This window comes from Mauremys reevesii, linkage group 3, assembly GCF_016161935.1.
Source record: "Mauremys reevesii isolate NIE-2019 linkage group 3, ASM1616193v1, whole genome shotgun sequence".
Taxonomy (NCBI): Eukaryota; Metazoa; Chordata; order Testudines; family Geoemydidae; genus Mauremys; species Mauremys reevesii.
The window spans coordinates 25,817,176-25,839,436 of NC_052625.1; the positions used below are offsets into that span (position 1 = coordinate 25,817,176).

General features: G+C 45.8%; 1 protein-coding gene across 5 annotated transcripts in view; it reads left to right on the forward strand.

Moving 5' to 3' along the window:
* The window catches only part of PPP4R3B (protein phosphatase 4 regulatory subunit 3B), a 95,816-nt gene that overhangs the window by 25,892 nt on the left and 47,663 nt on the right, over positions 1-22,261 (forward strand). For 4 of the 5 annotated variants that reach the window (XM_039531707.1, XM_039531709.1, XM_039531711.1 and 1 more), the window contains exons 5-10: positions 1,861-1,938; positions 2,856-2,972; positions 10,272-10,388; positions 11,165-11,314; positions 12,749-12,851; positions 20,490-20,531. In XM_039531707.1, coding sequence (XP_039387641.1) covers positions 1,861-1,938; positions 2,856-2,972; positions 10,272-10,388; positions 11,165-11,314; positions 12,749-12,851; positions 20,490-20,531 — 607 coding nt within the window. The remainder of the gene's footprint in view (positions 1-1,860; positions 1,939-2,855; positions 2,973-10,271; positions 10,389-11,164; positions 11,315-12,748; positions 12,852-20,489; positions 20,532-22,261) is intronic. The other variant, XM_039531708.1, reaches the window with a different exon arrangement.

Here is a 22,261-nt window from a genome sequence, read left to right on the forward strand (position 1 = left end):
CTTATTTCATTTGGGGAACTGATATAAGCTATGCCAGTAAAAAAAACCAAAACAAAACACTCTTCTGCCTATGGGTATAAGCTGGAGGGGGAGCTTTGCCAGAATAGACCAGCAAACCCTTTCCAATGTTAAAAAAGCCTAAGGTACACTTTTCCTCTGAATTTTGCCCATAGTGCCTGTTATATTTGGAAGACATTTAAACTTTTTTTTCAGGTGTCTTCATAGGTTTCCAAAAAGCAGGCTGGCATCAGGCCAGTTTACACTTAACATTTAGGATGACATTGTTATGGCTCTGAGGTGTGAAAAAATAGCACTGTAGCTAGGCCAACCTAACCCCTGGAGTAGAATACCTCTGTCAACCTAGCATTCCTACAATAATGCAAAAACCCATATTATAGTTGTAGTCTGCATCCACTCAATGGGGTTATGATAGTATAGCCGTGGTGGTGTAGCTATGCCACTATATTATCTGTAGTGTAGAGATGACCTTAGGCGGAGTACCTTTGTGCCGTATGGAATTTCACAGGCTTTTTGTAATAATTTTTAAATGAAATTTCTTAAGACTATGGTTAGACTATTTAATTACTATCATTAGAAAATGTTAGTCTTTTTTTAATAATCTTTATCTTAAGCGGGTAATTACCAGTAAGTAAACTTTCAGATCAGTACATAGGGCAAGTTATTAAATTAGTAGCACAGTTAAATACAAGTGTATATTTCATATTGCGTAAATGTTTCTTGGAAAGATGCTGCTTTTTACAGGTTGGTACATAGTAAAGTGCTTTTATATTTAAATCAGTGTACTGGTTTATAACTTCTGTAAACGCTCTGATGTTGTCACTGTATATTTAAAACCTTGGTTAGTACTTTTAAACCGAAGTGACACAGTGGTATCATGATTCCTCGGGACTTTGTTTCTCATACCAAAAAATACAGAAAACAGCGTGTAGAGGGAGAGTGGGGAATGGCCGAACAACTGAGGGATGGTACTGTTCACGCTGTTTTTCTCTGCTCTTTGGGGATTAAGCCATGGCATAATCCTAGAGGGTTGTTCTAGTTAAAGTTCTTTTTTAAAAAAACTCTTCAATATAAAAGGAGAAAAAGCAGACCAAATGGCTGGCAAAACTCTATTTGTGTGAACATGGTTATACCAGTATAATTGAGTATATGCGGATGGGTTGGGAGGCATGAGCCATGAAAAGAGCATTAGGAAGAGAAGTGAGGGATAGTGTGTGGAATAAGGGAGATGGTATTTATGTAAGTTTGACACTTCAGGAAGCAAGCTTGGTATCTTCTATTTTCTGCAGTAACACGTTAAGAGATGGTTTTGATTTTCTAGGCCAGTCTTATTCTACAAAACAACAGGATTAAAAAAGCTTGGCATTAGAACTTGAGATGTTTTTACTGTACTGAATAAAGGTATGCTGTTACTAGGCTAAAACATTAGCTCTAAATTTTGTTCTCACTTAAACCAGTAGGCGTTTTACAAGTATATTTATCTGAGGGCAAAATTTGACCCATTTAGTTCTGTGAAATACTATAAGTTTAATATAAGGCATTTCTCAATTTCACATCAAATAATGCTTTAATACAGTAAAATCCATTGGAACACACACTTCCAAATCTGCATGCTTGGATTTCCTTATTTAAAATGAAAATGTCAAAGTGCATGACCTGTAACTTAGCCAGCAAGACCAGCAAAGATTCTATGCTAGATTCTAAAGCAGAAGCACATAGCTAAGTGGAGAATTTTATTTTATGCCTATATATATCTCTTGTCTTGGGCACTGTATAATAGAATGCCTTTTTAGTTTTGACTATTATGATGTAATAGTAATTGTTATATAATGTGTTGTGCAGGAAGACGAGAAGTTTCTGTCTGAAGTTTTTGCACAATTAACAGATGAAGCTACAGATGATGACAAAAGACGTGAATTGGTGAGTCCTTGCTTTGCATGTGAAACTTCAGAGACTTAAATATTAAATTTGTACTGCGAACCTTCCCTTCAGTTACTTATTAATGACTGCAAAAAGGTATTTCTAAAATGAAGCAACAAATTCTTGATTGAGTTTTCAAACTCTAGTAAAGAGTAAATTGAGGTTTTCTTTATTTTACTGTTGACAGTATCAACTAGGACATTAGAATGTAGACACTTAAAAATTTTCTTCACCATTATGTAGTTGTAATATCGTTTATCGTACGCAGTACTGCTGAGTTCCACAATTCTGGCTGTATCAATGCATCCTTCACCAAAGGCCTATTGTCAGAAGTCCTGAGATTGCTGAAAAGTCACTGTGAACAAATTTATGAATGATTTACAGGCTACTGGGACTGCCTGCTGATTTGTACTTAAAAATCTTGGACTTATTTGTAACTGAAGGAAGGATGACCTCTGGAGTCCCTTATTTTTGTATTTATAGCTGCCACCCTGATTCTCTACACCATGTTGCATAGCCAGCATTTCTCCCTGAACCTGTTTACCTCTCACTAGAATGAACTACGGTATTAGAGACAAGAACATATTGGAGAAAAATAGTTATTGTTGTATTTAAACAATAGATATGCCAGACAACAATTTAAATTCTTCATGTATTCAGTTCAGTAAGATAACTAGGTGTTCACTTTCTCACTTTTTCAGGAGGGTTTTTCTTCTCTCTTTGTCATATAACAAAATTTGAGATTCAAGTTGTATAAGTCAAATTTTTTCCTACCTGCCTTTTACCATTATTACCTAAGTATAATGACAGGTTTCTCAAGTGTTTTTATCCAATATAGTTCACTATTTTTCTTTGATATACTATGAATTTAATTACACAAATGTTTTATTTGTTAATGTTTCTTTCAAATGTTATAGGTTAACTTTTTCAAGGAGTTCTGTGCATTTTCTCAGACATTACAACCTCAAAACAGAGATGCATTTTTCAAAACTTTGGCAAAGTTGGGAATTCTTCCTGCTCTTGAAATTGTAATGGTAAGTGAATCACCTGCAGCCAAATTCTTTTTAAAAGGGCACTGAATTCTGGTGCCTGTTTTGACATTCTGGGCTGATTTTTTTTTTCAGACGTATTGAGCACTTGCAGCCCCTTTGACTTCAGTTGGAACTTTACACTTCTGAAAATCAAGGTGTCTCAAGTGGAGCACCCAAAATCAGTGACTACTTTTGAAAATTTTGGTCATAATTTTAAAAAATATATTTAAACTTGCATGGTGGAGAAGTAAGTGGTGAATGTCCCTGGTTTTGATAATATGAGTGCAGAATTAAAAATTACATTTAGTTCTTGATCTCTTGACTAAACTCTGGTATGCTCAGTCCTGAACCACTACCACAATATATAAGATATTAGTGACAGTTTTGTGACTAGAAACAAATGATTTATATTCCTTTGGAAAGCTGCGAATTCTTCTTCGAGTGCTTGCTCATATCGATTCCAATTAGGTGTGTGCGCGCCGCATGCGTGTTCGTCGGAAGATTTTTACCCTAGCAACACTCAGTGTGTCGGCTGGGTCATCCCCTGGAGTGGCGCTGCTGTAGCGCCGAATATATACCCCTGCCGACCCAACGGCCCTTCAGTTCCTTCTTACCACCCGTGTCGGTCGTTGGAACAGTGGAGCGCGGCTTAGCTGACCTTCACTTCCCTAGCTACTGGTAGTTCTCTCGTTAATTCTTGTGTATATAGTTCAGATTTATATAGTTGTAGTTAACTTTATTCGTTTGTAGTATAGTTAGTGTATATAGTTCAGAGGGGTTCGGGGATTATCCCCTTCCCCGCACCCGGTGCCGTTGCCTATGCCCGGTTCACTGGTTTCAAACTGTGCTCGGCCTGCCAAAGCCGATGCCGACAAGAGATTAAGTGCCTCGGGGGATCTCACCTAACAGATAAGTGCCGCATTTGCAAGGCCTTTAAGCCGAGAACAAAAAAGGAGCAGGACTTTAGTCTCAAGCAGCTCCTGATGGAGGCAGCTCTTACTCCTCCGCCCTGGACACTGAGCACTGGACAGTCTTCAAGAAGTGCTCTCTTGGCACCGGATCGCGCCGGTACCACCAAGGCCTCTCGGCACCAGCCGTCGCCCGCACTGTCGTCCGCTCGGCACCGATCCCTCTCCCCGAGGGCGAAGAGGCACAAGACTCCTGCTGCGTCCGAGCCGCCTGCTCCGCTGCCCGAGCGCTATACTAAGTCAGACCTCCCGGCACCGATACCTGCCGTGGCACCGACAATATCGGCACCGTCGATTCCGGCCACGCAAGAGCCGTTGAGTCCGGTGCCTGGAAGCTCCCCGGTGCGAGCTGTGGTTGAGCTCACTATTCCCTCCACGCCGGATACATTTTCCACGGTGAGGGAGTTGATTGCAATGACGGAGTCTGCGCTGTCTCAACCCCCGGCACCGCCGGTGCGGGTTATACAGTCGATCGGCAAGCCTGCCTTGATCAGACCACCCTCTGTCAGCACTGCAGAGCGGCACCGTTCACGATCGTGGTCCCGCAGACGTTCTCGGTCCTGTCACCGATTCAGGTCCCGACGCCGCTTGCAGTCCTGGCACCGTTCTCCATTTCGGTACCGGTCGTACTCGCGGCACCGGTCAGCGTCCCGTTTGCCGGCCCGGTACACTTGGCACCGCTCCAGCTCCTGGCACCGCTCCAGGCACTGACACTCCCATAGCCACTCCCGACGTCGAGCCTCGAGATCTCGGTCGACCTCCCAGCACCGCTCCGGTCGCAGGTCCCGTTCTCGCTCCCGGTACCGGTATGCCTCCTGGTACTGATCCCTGGTGCCACGTCGAGCGACGTCAGCTAGAGAGGGAGACTCTGCCCAGGGCTTTTCAGCTCCTCCATGGCCATCCAGACATGCATCAGTGTTGTCCCAGGCGGGCAGTTCATACGCGCAGGACCGTGATTCGGATGTGCCCACCAGAGTCTTCCAGGAGCCCCAGGCCCAGGACCCTGGCCCCCATCAGTGATCATTCTGGACACCTTGGTCATACCACCAGGCCCAAGGCATACCTGTGATCCCATCTTGCTCTGTTCCATCAGAGCACTGGGTGCCAGAGGCGACAGTTAGCCGTCCCCCTCCGACCGGTACGGAGGAAGCCCTGGTTCAGCCACCGGACTCCCAGATCCCACTGGAACAGGAGGGCGTCCAGGAGCACAAGCCCACACAGGACCCGCTTGTCCCCGGCCTTTCTTCTTCCTCCTCCCCAGATGAGGCGGTGGCAGGAACATCCTCCTCGGGCCCTTCTCCAATCGACTTGAGGGCCCATCAGGACCTCCTGAGACGGGTGGCACTCAATATGAACCTCCAAGTGGAGGAAGTCTCGTAGATAGAGGATCCGGTCGTAGACATTCTGTTGGCTGACACCCCCACTAGAGTGGCCCTACCATTCATTCGGATGATCCAGGCCAATGCGGATACAATCTGGCAGTCTCTAGCCTCTATCCCGCCCACGGCCAGGGGAGTCGAACGCAAGTACATGGTACCCTCCAGGGGGTACGAGTACCTATATGTACATCCTCCCCCCTGCTCCCTTGTCGTCCAGTCCGTCAATGAGAGGGAACGCCATGGCCGGCAGGCACCAGCCCCTAAATCGAAGGAGTCTAGGCGAATGGACTTACTGGGCCGTAAGGTGTACTCGGCAGGGGCCCTGCAACTCCGCGTAGCAAACCAGCAAGCCCTGCTTAGCCGCTACAATTACAACACCTGGGTGGCGGTGGGGAAATTTACGGAGTTGGTTCCTCAGGACTCCCGTCAAGAGTTTGCTGCCCTCCTCGAAGAAGGGAAGAAAGTGGCGAGAACTTCCCTCCAGGCCTCATTGGATGCAGCTGACTCCGCTGCCAGGACTCTGGCCTCGGGTGTTGCCATGAGGCGTATTTCATGGCTCCAGGTGTCGGGCCTTCCCCCGGAGCTGCAGCATACTATACAGGACTTGCCCTTCGATGGCAAAGGCCTGTTCTCCAAAAAAAACTGACCCTAGACTGCAAAGCCTAAAGGACAGCAGGGTCACTATGCGCTCTCTCGGCATGCACACGCCGATGACTCAGCGCCGACCTTTCCGTCCCCAGCCTCACCTCCTTTACCTGCGCCTAGACAAAGACAGGGCTTTGCCAGCAGGCGTGGCCAAGGCGGTCGTAGGCATCAGTCAGGACCCCAAGGGGACCAAAATCAGGGTCCCTCTAAACCACCAATGGGGCCAAAGCCTAACTTTTGAAGGCACGCCCGAGGACGGCGTACCAGTTATTACCCAGGATCCGTTCCCTCCCTTTTACAACCGCCTCTCCTTTTTCCTCCCTGCGTGGTCCCATCTAACCTCAGATCGTTGGGTCCTACGCACGGTGGAATCTGGGTACTGCCTCCAGTTTATTTCGCCTCCCACCTTCCATCCTCATCCCTCTTTAGGGACCCCTCTCACGAGCAATTCCTCTTGCAAGAGGTGCGGATGCTCCTCGCCATCGGAGCTATAGAGGAGGTACCAAAGGACGAATGGGGCGAGGGGTTCTACTCCCGCTATTTTCTAATCCCCAAGGCGAAGGGAGGTCTCAGACCTATCCTAGACCTGCGGGAACTCAACAAGTTCATGATAAAGCTGAAGATCCACATAGTATTCCTGGGGCCCATCATCCCATCCTTGGATCCCGGAGACTGGTATGCCGCCCTCGATATGAAGGGCGCGTATTTTCACGTCGCCATTTATCCTCCACACAGAAGGTACCTCCGGTTTGAGGCCAACCGTCAACATTTCCAGTTTATGGTCCTTCCGTTTGGCCTCTCTACAGCCCCAAGAGTATTCACAAAGTTCATGGCTGTAGTCGCCGCCTCCCTCCGCCGCCGTTGGATACACGTTTTTCCGTATCTAGACGATTGGTTCACTTGAGGGACCTCTGAGGCCCAAGTTACCTGTCATGTGGGCATCGTCAAGGACCTATTCCTGCGTCTAGGCCTGATGATCAATATAGAGAAATCCACTCTGATTCCCACACAGAGAATAGAATTCATTGGGGCCATCCTGGACTCCAATCTCTCCAGAGCCTGCTTACCTCAGCCTTGGTTTCAGGCGATGGTAACAATTATACAAGGTCTACGGAACTTCCCGACAACTTCGGCTCGCACTTGCCTGGGTCACATGGCTGCCTGCACATTCGTAACCAAACATGCCAGGCTTCGCCTCCATCCAGTCCAATTGTGGCTCACCTCGGTGTACCACCGAAGCAGAGACAGCATAGACATGATCGTCACGATCCCCCCGAGCATCCTAGGCTCCCTCAACTGGTGGTCGATGCCCTCCCTGGTGCGTGCAGGGATGCCGTTCCATCCACCTCACCCCTCGGTGTCCCTGACGACGGACGCCTCATCTCTCAGCTGGGGTGCTCACCTTGGTCAGTTTTTCGCATTCAGGGCCTTTGGTCACTCAAGAGCTGGCCTTGCACATCAATGTCCGAGAGCTGAGAGCAGTCCGCCTTGCATGCCAGGCGTTTCAGCAGCACCTACAAAGCCGTTGTGTCTGTGTTCACAGACAACACAACAGCCGTGTATTACATAAACAAGCAGGGAGGAGCATGGTCCTCCCCTCTTTGCCAGGAAGCTATCCAGCTCTGGGACTTCTGCATAGCCCAATCGAAGGACGCTACCAGGTCTATTCTCCCAGGGGTCACTCTGGCGGATCGCCTCAGCAGATCCTTCCTGTCTCACGAGTGGTGGTTTCGTCCGGACGTTATCCATTCCGTTTTCCGGAAGTGGGGATTTCCCTGCATAGACCTCTTCGCTTCTCACGAGAACAGGAAGTGCCAGACGTTCTGCTCATTCCAAGGCCTCTCCCCGGGCTCGATCTCGGACGCTTTCTGATGCCGTGGACGAGCCATCTGCTGTACGCTTTTCCACCGTTCCCGCTGGTTCACAGGGTCCTGCTAAAACTCCGCAGGGACAAGAGCGCACCTGATCATGATCGCTCCAGCGTGGCCCATGCAGCACTGGTACACCATGTTGCTAGACCTGTCGATAGCCAACCCGATTCCCCTGCCTCTTCGCCCAGACCTCATAACGCAGGATCACGGCAGACTTCACCACCCAGACCTGCAATCCCTGCACCTCACAGCATGGCTGCTGCGTGGTTAAACCGATCCGAGTTATGTTGCTCTGCCTCGGTACAGCAGGTACTCCTGGGTGGTAGGAAACCTTCCACTCGGTTAACATATCTGGCCAAGTGGAAGCGTTTCTCCTGCTGGTGCGAAACGCATAATGTTACTCCCTCCGAGGTCCCAATCCATTCCATCTTGGACTACCTCTGGTCTCTCAAACAGCAGGACCTGGCGGTATCATCATTGAGAGTGCACTTGGCAGCCATCTCTACCTTCCACCCAGGGGAGAGTGGCCGCTCCGTATTCTCGCACCCTATGGTTTCTAGGTTCCTCAAGGGCTTGGAGCGTTATACGCCCAAGTTCGCCGCCCTGCCCAAACCTGGGACCTCAACCTGGTTCTAACCAGACTTATGACTGCCCCATTCGAGCCACTGGCAACCTGCTCGCTGCTATACCTGTCCTGGAAGACAGTTTTCCTCGTAGCCATTACATCAGCCAGACGAGTCTCCGGGCTTAGGGCTCTCACGGTGGACCCACCGTATACTGAATTTCACAAGGACAAGGTGCAGTTGTGACCACATCCGGCCTTCCTCCCTAAGGTGGTGTCGGCCTTTCATATCAACCAGGATATCTTCCTTCCGGTCTTCTTTCCGAAGCCACACTCATCGTGAAGGGAGCAACAATTGCACTTCCTAGACGTCCGTAGGGCGCTCGCATTTTATATCGAGCGGACAAAGCCCTTTCGTAAAACGCCCCAACTCTTCGTCACAGTGGCAGACCAAACGAAGGGCCTACCTGTCTCCTCCCAGAGGACTTCAACTTGGGTGACTTCGTGCATCTGCACCTGCTGTGACTTGGCCCATGCTCCATCGAGCCACCTCACTGCACATTCTACCAGGGCTCAGGCTTCTTCTGCTGCCTTCCTGGCTCACGTTCCCATACAGGAAATCTATCATGCAGCTACCTGGTCCTCGGTCCCCACCTTTGCCTCACATTATGCGCTGATCCAACAGTCCAGAGATGATGTAGCCTTTGGCTTAGCAGTTTTGCATTGTGCAACATCTCATTCCGACCCCATCGCCTAGGTAAGGCTTGGGAATCACCTAATTGGAATCGATATGAGCAAGCACTCGAAGAAGAAAAGACGGTTACTCACGTTTGTAACTGTTGTTCTTCGAGATGTGTTGCTCATATCCATTCCAAACCCGCCCTCCTTCCCCTCTGTCAGAGTAGCCGGCAAGAAGGAACTGAAGGGCCGTTGGGTCGGCAGGGGTATATATTCAGCGCTATAGTGGCGCCACTCCAGGGGGCGACCCAGCCGACCCACCGAGTGTTGCTAGGGTAAAAATCTTCCGATGAACGTGCACGCGGCGCGCACACACCTAATTGGAATGGAAGAAGAACAACAGTTACAAACGTGAGTAACCGTCTTTTCCATCTTTTTACTGGTATGAAGCATTTTTAATCATGACAGATTGAGATGTTAGAGCATAAATACTGTTTTCCAATTTGTTTTCCTTCATTTCAGTTCTGATGTGATTTAGCAGTTACCACTCTACCTAAAAACAATGCTTTGTACCACGTAAAAATTCTGAATCCCAACTTTCAAATGTCTCTCACTTTAGCAGATCAGTAGACATTAGCTACTATAAACACATCACAAATTAAGTGGACACGAAAACATCAGACTAATACAATATTGAAGTCCTAAAATCTCATTATCTTTCAAGGCTGTAATGCGCCTTTGTAGATCAGGACAAATATTTCTAGATCTGAATCTTTTTGACTTGGGTCCAGGACCAATTACCAGAAAGAAAGAAAAACGTTCCCCGAAGAAACGTATTTATGCTGTAGATGATTAAACAGTAAGTGTAAACAGTTGTACGTGATTGGGATACGTTTGTAAACCTTTATACTGGCCCTTTTGTACTAAAGTAACTTATCTGTGGTAATAAATATAGAATATTGGCATAAGTACTGTTATGTGGATTTTACTTGCTGCCAAAATTATGGCCATCAAATTCACATAAATCTTTACGCTCTTTCTGGATAGTGTGGGAAGTTTTCTTCCAATTTTATATTGGGACCGTTGGACTTGCTTAATGTATAATATGACCTTGCAATCAAATGTTAGTTTTATCATTTGTTCTGTGTTACTGTACCTCAAATGGTTCATCTGTAATAAACTGAGTTTACTTTTATTAGGGTATGGATGACTTGCAAGTTAGATCAGCTGCGACAGATATATTTTCTTATCTAGTAGAATTTAGTCCATCCATGGTCCGAGAATTTGTAATGCAAGAAGCCCAACAGAGTGATGATGTAAGTAAGAATATTACAGGACTATCTAATAATTTACATACTGAAGCTTCTGTACATGCTGATTATACTTGCAAAGGACAGTACTGTGTGCTTTTTACAGAATTGAGATCTTTTCAGTCTAAATATAATTTTTCTTAAATATTACTTTTTTTGTAAGAGTACAGGAAATGTAGGAAAAAGACAGGCAACAGCATTCTGATTGGGGTCGGGGTGTGGGAAGATGTGAGCACATAAAACCTGTATTTTGCTCATTATAGAATGGGTTCCCATCAATTGCCAGGTGAAATCCAGGGTACTAGGTATCATATTACTAGACAAAAACAACATTACGATGGAGTTAAACATACAGTTATATAGAATATGAAACATTAGAAGGATGTTATAATTAACCCTCCTGAGTTTGTAATGCTTGTTTTTGGGAGAAGACTTAACATTAAATGTAAAAGAAATACAAACAGGTTAAGTATGGAAATTTATGGTTAAGGCGCTGCCTTGGAGTGACACCTTGAGGGAGAAAAGTGCACTTGATTTTTAAAGACATTTGATTTTTTGCATCTAGGCTCATTTTCAAGTAATTTTATTTTTTCCATTCCACTTTACTGTTTTAATATTTGAAACTCAGGTTTTGCGTTGGCTTTCATTTATTTTTTTTCACATGTGAGCTTTCAGTGATAGCAGCTAGAGACCAAATAAAAATCAATTTGTATTTTAAAAAAAAAATCTAGTAGTATTTGTATTATTGAAAACTTATATGTAATTGATTTGCTTTGTTGCAGGATATCCTCCTCATCAATGTAGTTATTGAGCAAATGATCTGCGATACTGACCCTGAGCTTGGTGGGGCTGTTCAGTTAATGGGGCTCTTACGTACTCTGATTGATCCAGAGAATATGTTGGCCACAGCTAATGTAAGAAAATGCAAAGGGGTAATGAAACTTTACTGTCTATGCACATTTAAAAAGTCATCCTACTCTTTCTGTAATCTTTGGTTGGAGGATAGTAGGAAGGAAAAGCATTTTGGCATTATCCTGTTTGCTTGATGTTTTTCGGCAGCTGCAAAATTTCAGTAAAATTATTGCTAATGAAAGGCACTAATCTGTATTTACTGTCTCTAATTAATGCTAAGAAACATGGCATTGTCTAAAAAGTTCTTAAAATTGGCAGTCTTCTCCCCAAACACATGGGTATTAGACTAGTCTTAGCTCCAATTGGCTGGGTGGACCACATCAAAACATTGAAAAAAGAGTCCAGTGTGTCTGCATGTAGCTAAAACAATGTTTAATTCCTACAGCATAATGCAGATCCAACTTGATAGAGCCATTCCCATGTTACAGAATGTACTTTATCCTGATAGAATACTTGGCCGTACGTATGATTCTGTTTTACACCTCTACCTCAATATAATGCTGTCCTCAGGAGCCAAAAAATCTTACCGCATTATAGGTGAAACCGTGTTATATCGAACTTGCTTTGATCCACCGGAGTGCTCAGCCCTGCCCTCCCGGAGCACTGCTTTACCGCATTATATCCGAATTCGTGTTATATTGGGTCGCGTTATACCGAGGTAGAGGTGTATTGTCACAAATGAACAAAAATCCAGGACTTCTTGTAATTTGCTTTAAAACTCTGCCCAGAGTTCTGATAATTCCATTTAATTTGCATTGCATTGAATCCAAAAATTGCCTTTGGATTAAAATATTCAATAAAGTTTAGGTCTCCGGGATTTGAATCAAATTGGACTTTGCTATGTTATGGTGAATAGCTGTTTTTTTTCTCTCCAAGAAAAAAATATTTAAACTGTAGTATATGAAGTATGATTTGCCTGTGTTAGATGGTTTGGAATTCTAGTCACCAAAAGAAGTATTTAAAGTAAAATCTCATAACCTTATGTACATACAGCAATCCTTAAATGTTGTGTGCACTGGTGAGGAGAGTGGTCTCTCTCTCTCTCTCTCTCAATATATACAGAAGCTTCAAGCAATATATGCAAAATTACTGTCACTCTTTTTTTCCTTTTTAAATTGTTGGTTAAAGGCACTGTGTGATGCATTTGTGTCAGTTCATTTGTCTTTCTTCATTGGAGAGATTAGAGTTCATGCTTTCGCTTTTAATCACAAATTACATAAGGTTGTTCTCATCCTAGTCCCTCCCACTCTGCTCTACATTTTTGGGTGTGATGGGTACATTCTACTCTAGAGAACACCTGGTGTGTTGCAAATCGGTATCAAAAGGTACTATCAACGCTATGTGAGGTAGCTTATGTCTTGCTTGTTCTGTATTTTATTTAAGTACTATTAGCCCTCACTAGCAAAGGCACTAAATTCACACCAGTGTTTTAATAAATAAATGTTTTGTTTCAGAAAACAGAGAAAAGTGAATTTCTCAATTTCTTCTACAACCATTGTATGCATGTTCTCACCGCACCACTCTTGGCTAATACTTCAGAAGACAAATGTGAAAAAGGTAGGATTAAATGTTGGATTGACTTTTTATCTTGCCATGTTTACCAACTAGTCATCTGGACAAATGATGTCACTGATTTGTAGTGTGAGAACAAAATGTGCTTGCTGGAGGCTATTGTTGCTCCTCAGATAAGAATAAGCAGATATACAAAAAAATTACTAGTCCAGAGATTCCTCAAAAAGTGTTTGTTACTGCTATGCGTGGTGGTAATTTGCCTTTTGTGCTCCACAGCCTTGGGAGCCTGGACTGTGCTTACTTGGTCATAGAAAAATAAGCAGAATCATGGAAATGTAGTACCTTCCAAGTCTGAAATATTAATTTATTAACTTGTCGATCTTTAATAAAGGCTAAAGTATTGCTATATAATTCCTGCTCAAACTGCATATCCATGGTAACTCCCAATATACACACTTCTAAAAGTTTCGGTACTTGGTACATTTGTTGGCAGCTGATGTAAAACTGCAATCACAACTTCTGTTGGTAGCAGCAGGCAGTTTTTCTTAGTAACTTTTAGAAATGTTGATGTGTAGCAGCAAATGTGTTCAACTTCATAAGTGTTTCAGAGCATTTACAAATTGCTTTGTTACTTACCAAAGAAAACACAATCCTGGGGTTTGGCTATCTGCAGGGTATTAATTCCAGAGATTAGTGTTCCTTCGAAATTTCCAGTGATACAGAAATGCTGAAAGTCATAGTTCTTCTTCAAGGAGTGTCCCTGTGGGTGTTCCACTTTAGGTGTCTTGGCTTCTAGTCGGAGACTTCTGGTAGCCATGCATGGGTGGCAGCTGTCTTGCGCCGCTCCCCCACGAGTGCAGCCAGCCGTCACCCAGTCCCTTTTCTACCGCCCTTGGTTTCAGTCGGAATGACAGCAGTGCCCTTATCTACTCTCGTATTCCTTTAATCTCTGCCCTTTTGTATGTTAGTTTTCCTAATTGTTTCTCTCCGTTCATTTTTCTTTTTCACGTTTAAAAAAATAATAATCGCGTTTTTCTCCTTGCCTCAGGCAGGCAGCCATTGAAGAGACACTAGACCCAGATTATTCCCATTCTTCATTCACCTAGCTTCTCAGACATGCTTGGTTGGCTCTCCAGGTTTCAAGTGCTGTCTGATCTGAGGACTCTCGATACCAGTTACAGACAGCCACTCGCAGTGTATCCGTTGGGTAATATGTGTCCCCACTGCAAGAAGCTCACAGCGTGGACAAGAAAGGCCAGGGATCTCCAATTAAAACTTCTAATGATGGAGAGATCCCTCTGACCTGCCTCTGACCCAGAGTCCAGGACACCACCTCGCCAAACCTCAGCTGCAGCTGCCTCAGATATGCAAAAAATGGTTATTAAGGACCCTGGTCCTATCAAAGTCACAAAAAAGCGGTCTCACTCCCCGCCATATCGGGATTCGCCTCCAAAAAAGCAATTCCCGACTGCAAAAACTGCCCCGGTACCGACAGCACCCAGAGCACCGGACTGCGAGGCACTGGGACTATCCGGTACCGATATGTCATGAGGAGCAAAAGACCCTATGCGGTCTCACTCTCATAGCTTGGAATTCAGGGAACAGAAACTTCAGGCACAGAGCAGCACTATGGCGCCACCTGTTGCACCAATACAATATGACAAGTCTGATTCCCTGCCTGAGTTTGCCTGCACTGCTGGCACACTTTGTCAGCCATGTGGACCTACTCATTGCTTCCACACTGGGAACTTCGCTCTTTGGCACAGATGACACCCCAGCCAGGTCAGGGCCAAGCTTTATCACTACACCCGCTGGCTTGGCCCCTCCTCTCTCCAGTGATGAAGTGGAGACAGGAGTGGGCACACCTCACCAGCTTTCTCCTAAACCTGGACCTGCTCAGTCACAAGGCGTGGGTTGGCAACCCCCATTTGGGTGCCCCCTCCCATGACCTTCCCACCTTAGTGGGCATACTGGGACCCCTGGGCATTATACAGAGCCCAAAACGCCCAGCCATCCAATCCACCTAGGTCGAGGACACAGCGGTTGCCTCCACCATCTGATCCAGCTTCCCCAGAACTGGAGGAGGAAGCTGACGAATCTGCAGACAGGACAGAGGGTGACACCCTCCCACCTACCCACATCCCAACTTGGTCTCTGGACGAAACAATAATGCCACCTCCCCCCACATCAGAAGATGACTTCAAATCCTTTCAGGATTTGTTTAAAAGAGTAGCTGATTCATTATCCATCTCACTGGCTGAGTTACCAGCAACTAACATAAGCTGACAGATATATTGCAAGCTTTTCTGTCAGCCAAAATAGCACTACCCATTAATGCTGCCATTATGGACCCAGCAAAAGCTGTATTGCAGACTCCAGCCATGGCCCCACTTTCTTGTCAGACAGGGGTGGGCAAACTACGGCCCGTGGGCCACGTACGGTCCACCAGCTGATTTTAATCTGGCCCTCGAGCTTCTGCTGGGGAGCAGGGTTGGGGGTTGCTCTGTGCGCACATGCCACAGCTCCACATGGCTCCCTGAAGCAGCATCATGTCCCCCCTCTGGCTCCTATGTGTAGGGGCATCCAGAGGGCTCAGTATGCTGCCCTCATCCCAAGCACCATCCTCGCAGCTCCCATTGGCCAGAAACTGCAGCCAATGGGAACTGCAAGGACGGGGCAATGCGCAGAGCCACCTGGCTGCACCTCTGTGTAGGAGCCAGGGAGGGGGGCATGTTTCTGCTTCTGGGAGCTGCTTGTGGTGAGTGCCACCCAGAGCCTGCACCCTGAGCCCCTCCCCTGTCCCAGTCCTGATAGCCCTCCGAACCCCTTGATCCCATCCCAGAGCACCCTCCTGCACCCCAAACCCCTTCCTCACCCCAGAGCCTGCACCCCGAGTGAGAGCCCCTCCCCTGTCCCCTGCCTGCAGTCCAGTCCCCTGCCCCCAGCCTGGAGTCCCCTCCCACACCCTGAACTTCTCATTTCTGGCCCCATCCCAGAGCCCACACCCCCTGCCAGAGCCCTCACCCCCACTTACCCCCCAGCCCCAATTACATGAGCATTCATACCCAGATGTGGCCCTTGGGCCAAAAAGTTTGCCCACCCCGTTGTAAGTAATCTGACAAGAAGTACTACATGCCATCCAAAGGAGCTGAGTTTTTGCTTACCCACCCTACTCCAAATCAAAGTAATCAAAGGGGGAAGCAACATCAAACCAAAACCACCCCCTATGATAAAGGTTGGAAACTCCTAGACCTCTTTGGCAGGAAAGCCTATTCACTGGCGACCCTCCAGTTTCGCATAGCAAACTATTCTGCATTACTGGCCAAGTACACGCACACCATTTTTTCTCAGATGTCCTCTTTTATTGAGCACATCCCAGCTAACAAAAACAACAATATAAAGCCGATATTGCAGAAGGTTTCCTCATCACCAGAACTGCCCTGCAGGCTTCTCTGGATTTTGCTGAAACGGTGGCCCGCTCCATTGCCATGTCTGTTGTCTTGCAGAGGGCTTCATGGCTCCATCTCTCCGGCTTCCCCAGGGAAGTTCAGGTGACAGTAGAGGACTTACCTTTTGAAGGGCAAAAATTGCTTGCAGAGAGCACGGACCTCTCCTTACACACCTTGAAGGTCTCCTTTGTGACACTAAAGACACGTAGAATCTGTATCCCTGCAAACAAAAAGAAACGGGGCAGATTCTACAACCAACAATTCCGTCCTGCCCCAAACACTCAGTCTCAACGACATTATGATCAATGCAGCAAGCAGCGCCAGATGAGATGCCATCAGATGCAGGAGCAGTCGTCTACGTCTCAGCCATCCACTTCTATGCAAACATTTTGAAGTGTTGGTCGAGGACACGAGCCCCACGTTCTCCAATTAAAGTGTCACCTGCAATTTCCAGCCCATTTGGGGACTGCCTTACACCCTTTTACCCAGTGTGGAGAAACATCCCCAGAGACAAGTGGGTTCTGGAAATTATACAGAAGGGCTATTCCATTCCACCTATCCACCCCCTCCCCCCGCCGTCCCTCTTCAGGGACCCATCTCATGAGTACCTGTTACAGCAGGAAATACACCATCTCCTGCAGTTAGGTGCTATGGAACCAGTACCGGTTCAGCACAGGTGTTGGGGGGTGGGTGGGGGGGTGTCCTACTCACATTACTTTCTCACTCCGAAGAAAACAGGTGGATGAAGGCCCATTCTGGACTTACGCAAACTGAAGACGTTTGTGAGAACACAGCGCTTCAATATGGTAACCCTAGTAACCATAATTCTGGCATTGGAGAGAGGAGATTGGTTCTCGGCCATCGCCCTACAGGACGCTTACTTTCACCTCAGTATCCACCTGGCGCACAGGAGATTCCTACAATTCACTCTGGGCAACCTACACTACCAATACAAGGTACTTCCCTTCAGCCTCTCTATGGCTCTAAGGGCTTTTTCCAAAGTACTGGCATTGCAGCAGCACATCTTCGCAAGCAGGGTGTGACCATATTCCCCTATCTAGATGACTGCCTGCTAAAAACACCAACATACGATGAGGCAGTTCGCGCCACTCACGCCACTCTAACCCTATTCACAAACATATGGTTACAAACCAATCTACAGGAATCCAGCCCAACAACTGGACCACAACCCAACAACTGAACTTTATAGGGGCACACCTCGTGTCACAGCATCAGCATGGCTACCCGAACAACGTTTTTTACCGTAACAAACCTAATCACAACAGTAAGACACAGCTCACAGATGTTCACCAGAACATGCCTACAACTTCTCAGACACATGTTGGCTACCACGTTTGTCATGAAACATGCCAGGCTGCATATGAGATGCCTACAAACACTGTAGACATTCCTCACAGACGCTCTATCAACAGACGGCTTACAATGCCCAGCAGAGTGAAAGACTTGCTCACATGGTGGACATGTGAGGGGGGAGCGATAGTTCAGTGGTTTGAGTATTGACCTGCTAAACCCAGGGTTGTGAGTTCAATCCTTGAGGGGGCTACTTAGAGATCTGGGGCAAAATCAGTACTTGGTCCTGCTAGTGAAGGCACGGGGCTGTACTCGATGACCTTTCAAGGTCCCTTCCGGTTCTAGGAGATTGGAGATATACCAATTATTATTATTTATTATAAAACACAAACGTCTGCTCAGGCATTCCCTTCCAAAGGGAAACCCCATCAGTCACTATCACCACGGATGCTTCTCTGGTAGGATGGGGGGCACGCTTGGCCGACATCATCATCCAGGGCCCATGGTCCCTAGAGGAGTCAAATCTCCACATAAATCTATTGGAGCTCTGAGCAGTTCTAAATGCCTGCCATCACTTTCTCCCCCTGATCCACAACAAATATCCAAATTCTTGTGGACAATTTGGTAACTGTTTTATATAAATTGCCAAAGAGGGGCCCAATCTTACCTGCTCTGCACAGAAGCAGTCTGCCTCTGGCAGTGGTGTATCTCCAACAACACATAAACATCACGGCATCCTATCTACCTGGAAACCAGAATGCCACAGCAAACTACCTCAGCAGAAACTTCTCATAGATGCACAAGTGGAAACTAGACCCACAAATTCTGCAAACCGTATTCCGACAATGGGGATTCCCCTCAATAGACCTTTTTGCCATGACCCACAATGCCAAATGTCCACAATACTGCTCCCGAGTGGGACTGGGACACAACTGAGACGCCATCCTCATCAAATGGGGGGCCCCGCTCCTGTATGCCTTCCCCCCCGATCCTCCTGTTGAGTCGTGTCCTACACAAGATCAGAGAAGACAAATCCAGAGACATCTTGATTGCACCAACATGGCCCACACACCCATCCACTGACTAAGCGCTTTCTCGAGGGTATAGAGAACACTTACCCCACAATAAGGGACCCGCCCCCTTTGTGGGACCTCAGCCTTGTTCTCCGTGCTCTCCTGGGCAAACCCTTTGAACTTGCCGTTCCTACACTTCTCCATGAAGGTTGCCTTTTTAGTAGCTATCACATCAGCACGAAGGATGGGAGAGTTGGGTGCTCTAATGGCACACCCACTTTATACCACATTCCTCAAGGACAAAGTAATCCTACATCCACACCCTAAATTCATACCCAAGGTTGCCTGCCTCTTGCATCTCAACGAACCCATTCACTTACCTGTATTCTTTCCCAAGCCACACGCCAACTACAGGGAGGCATCCTTTCACACACTAGACGTCAGCAGAACACTGGTGTTCTATAAAACAAAAACATTCAGAAAATTGTCCAGGCTATTCATATCCATGAAAGAACAATCAAAAGGCCAAACCATTTCTAAATGGATCTCTAATTGTATCAAACTGTTACCAAAATGACAGTTTGCAAGCTCCTTCTGGACTTTGCACACACTCCATTAGAACTATGTCCACATCCATAGCCTTTCTCAAACGTGTACCCATCACGGGTATTTGTAAAGCAGCTACCTGGGCATCGCCCCTTACTTTCACTAAACATTATGCCCTGGAACAGCAGTCAACTGTAGACGCTCGCTTTAGTCTATTGATACTCTCCACCATACATACATCAACTTTGAAGCCCCTCTTCTCCACTGAGAGGCACTGCTCTTCAGTCACCTAAAGTGGAGCACCCACAGGGACACTCCTTGAAGAAGTGAAGGTTACTCACCTTGTGCAGTAATTGAGGTTCTTCAAGATGGTTGTCCTTGTGGGTGCTCCACTAGCTACCTCCTCCCCACTCTTCAGAGTTTCGGCTCGATCCTCTGGGGTAGAGAAGGAACTGGGTGGCGGTTGGCTGTGCTCAGTTGGCCACTCCGAGCGGCTATCCCTGGGGCACTGCTATCACAAGTCTCACAACTAGAAGCGCAGGGCACCAAGACACCTAAAGTGGAGCACCCACAGGGACAACCATCTCGAAGAACCTCAGTTACTGCACAAGGTGAGGAACCTTCTCTTTAAATGTCTTTGTAAGTAACAGAATTTGGAGACGTCTTTTCTCCTTTTGGTTTAAAAAAAAAAAAGTATTTGAATTCTCCAGGCCACATAAAAATATTGCTGAAATAATAATAATAATAATAATAATACTCTTTGTCTCCGAAGTACTTCACAAAGAGAAATGTTTCCTCATAATACCTCTGTGAGGTATGTAATTCTTACGATCCCCATTTTAAAAGATGGGGAAACTGAATAACAGTTACTTTTCAAATATGTTTTGAGACTGTCCATTATCTCACTTAAAATGACTGTAGTCTGTCTAATGAGGAATGTTAGCTAGATAGTTGGCAAATATTAAAAAGGGAATTCTTTATCTATTTCTGTGTATTTTATAAATATTCTTATGACATATCTAAATTATAACTTTTTTAATTGTAGAAATATTGATTTAGATAGGTATTTTGACTGAAGATTAACACTACTCCTAAATGTTCAATTAAGTATAACAAGCACTCAGTTAAGTGTGGTTGGGTTTTTGTTGTATTTTTTCTTTAAGGTTTTGTAATTAGAAAACGTAACATAGAAATCTTGCCTGGCATATAAATTTGTTTATAATACTTTTGTATAATTTATTAACACATGAAATTGTGCCATCAGCTGATTGAAGCTAGTAATGGAATTGATGATTTATCTACATTATTAAATAGGCACTTTACAGTGTTTTGAAAATCTGTATTGACACTTATTTGTATATCAGATGCAGTAGTTGGGTCCAACAAGAGCAACACTATTTGTCCTGGTAAGTGATAGTCTATTTTTATATTTTGAAATTTATTTTGTTATCATGGGGTTTGTTCAGTATATATTAGGAAAAGGCTGTAAAATAAAATATTTCCAAACTTGAATGTTTTGGTTTTTAAATCTCCTTTTATTAGTTTAGATTACAGGTTCTACTTCCTCCCAGCCAACAGATGCAAGGAACCTTCATTTTCGTTTTTCTTTGCTTCAGGCTGTCTTACAGAACTGTACAGTAACTCCTCGCTTAATGTTGTAGTTATGTTCCCAGAAAAATGCTACTTTACGTGAAACAATGTTAAGCTAATCCAGTTACCCCACAAGAATTAATGTAAATGGGGGTCGGGGGGTTAGGTTCCAGGGAAAAATAAATATCTATCTATGTCAGACATGCCAAACCCGTGGAAAAAAATGCAGAAATTGGGCTTGGTTTTGGCTTAATTGACTTGTGAGTTGCTTGTTGGCTAGTTTTTGGTTTGTAGCTTACTACTTTTTTTTAATCAGCTCTCGGCAAGCAGAAGCAAGGGGGAGAGAAAGTCGGGGTGCACAGCAGCCCACCACAGTCCCAAACTGCACGCCGGGGGGATCTAGTCACATAGAGTATTGGGGTTCTTAAGGATTAGCTTGTTTTGGCCTAGTTTTGAAATGGGATTAGGTTTAAACACAGTATAAGTTTTAAACAATTTAATACTGTACACAGCAGTGATTGTGAAGTTTGGTTGAGGTGGTAGAGTAAGAGGGTGGGATATGTATGGGGATATGCATGGAGTAAGGGGGTGGGATATGCATGGATATCCATTGGGCTGGATGCACTGCATCTGAGGGTGCAGAAGGAGTTGGCGGATGTGATTGCAGAGCCATTGGCCATTATCTTTGAAAACTCATGGTGATTGGGGTGGGTCCTGGATGACTGGAAAAAGGCTAATGTAGTGCCCATCTTTAAGAAAGAGAAGAAGGATGATCTGGGGAACTGCAGGCCAGTCAGCCTCACCTCAGTTCCTGGAAAAATCATGGAGCAGGTCCTCAAGGAATCAATTTTGAAGCACTTAGAGGAGAGGGAAAGGATCAGGAACAGTCAGCATGGATTCACCAAGGGCAAGTCATGCCTGACTAACCTAATTGCCTTCTATGATGAGATAACTGGCTCTGTGGATGAGGGGAAAGCAGTGCATGTGTTATTCCTTGACTTTAGCAAAGCTTTTGATATGGTCTCCCACAGTATTCTTGCCAGCAAGTTAAAGAAGTATGGGCTGGTTGAATGGACTAATAAGGTGGATAGAAAGCGGGCTACATCATCTGGCTCAGTGGGCAGTGATCAATGGCGCCATGTCTAGGTGGCAACCGGTATCAAGCGGAGTGCCCCAAGGGTCGGTCCTGGGGCTGGTTTTGTTAAATACCTTCATTAGTGATCTGGACGAGGAGGTGGATTGCCCCCTCAGCAAGTTTGCAGATGACCCTAAACTGGGAGGAGTGGTAGATACGCTGGAGGGTAGGGATAGGGTCCAGGGGGACCTAGGCAAATTAAAGGACTAGGCCAAAAGAAATCTGAGGTTCAACAAGGACAAGTGTAGAGTCCTCCACTTAGCAGTGAATGGGATTCTTCCATCCTACAAACTAGGGACCAAGCGGCTAGGCAGCAGTTCTTCAGAAAAAGACCTGGGGGTTACAGAGGATGAGAAACTGGGTATGAGTCAACAGTGTTCTGTTGTTGCCAAGAAGGCTAACGGCATTTTG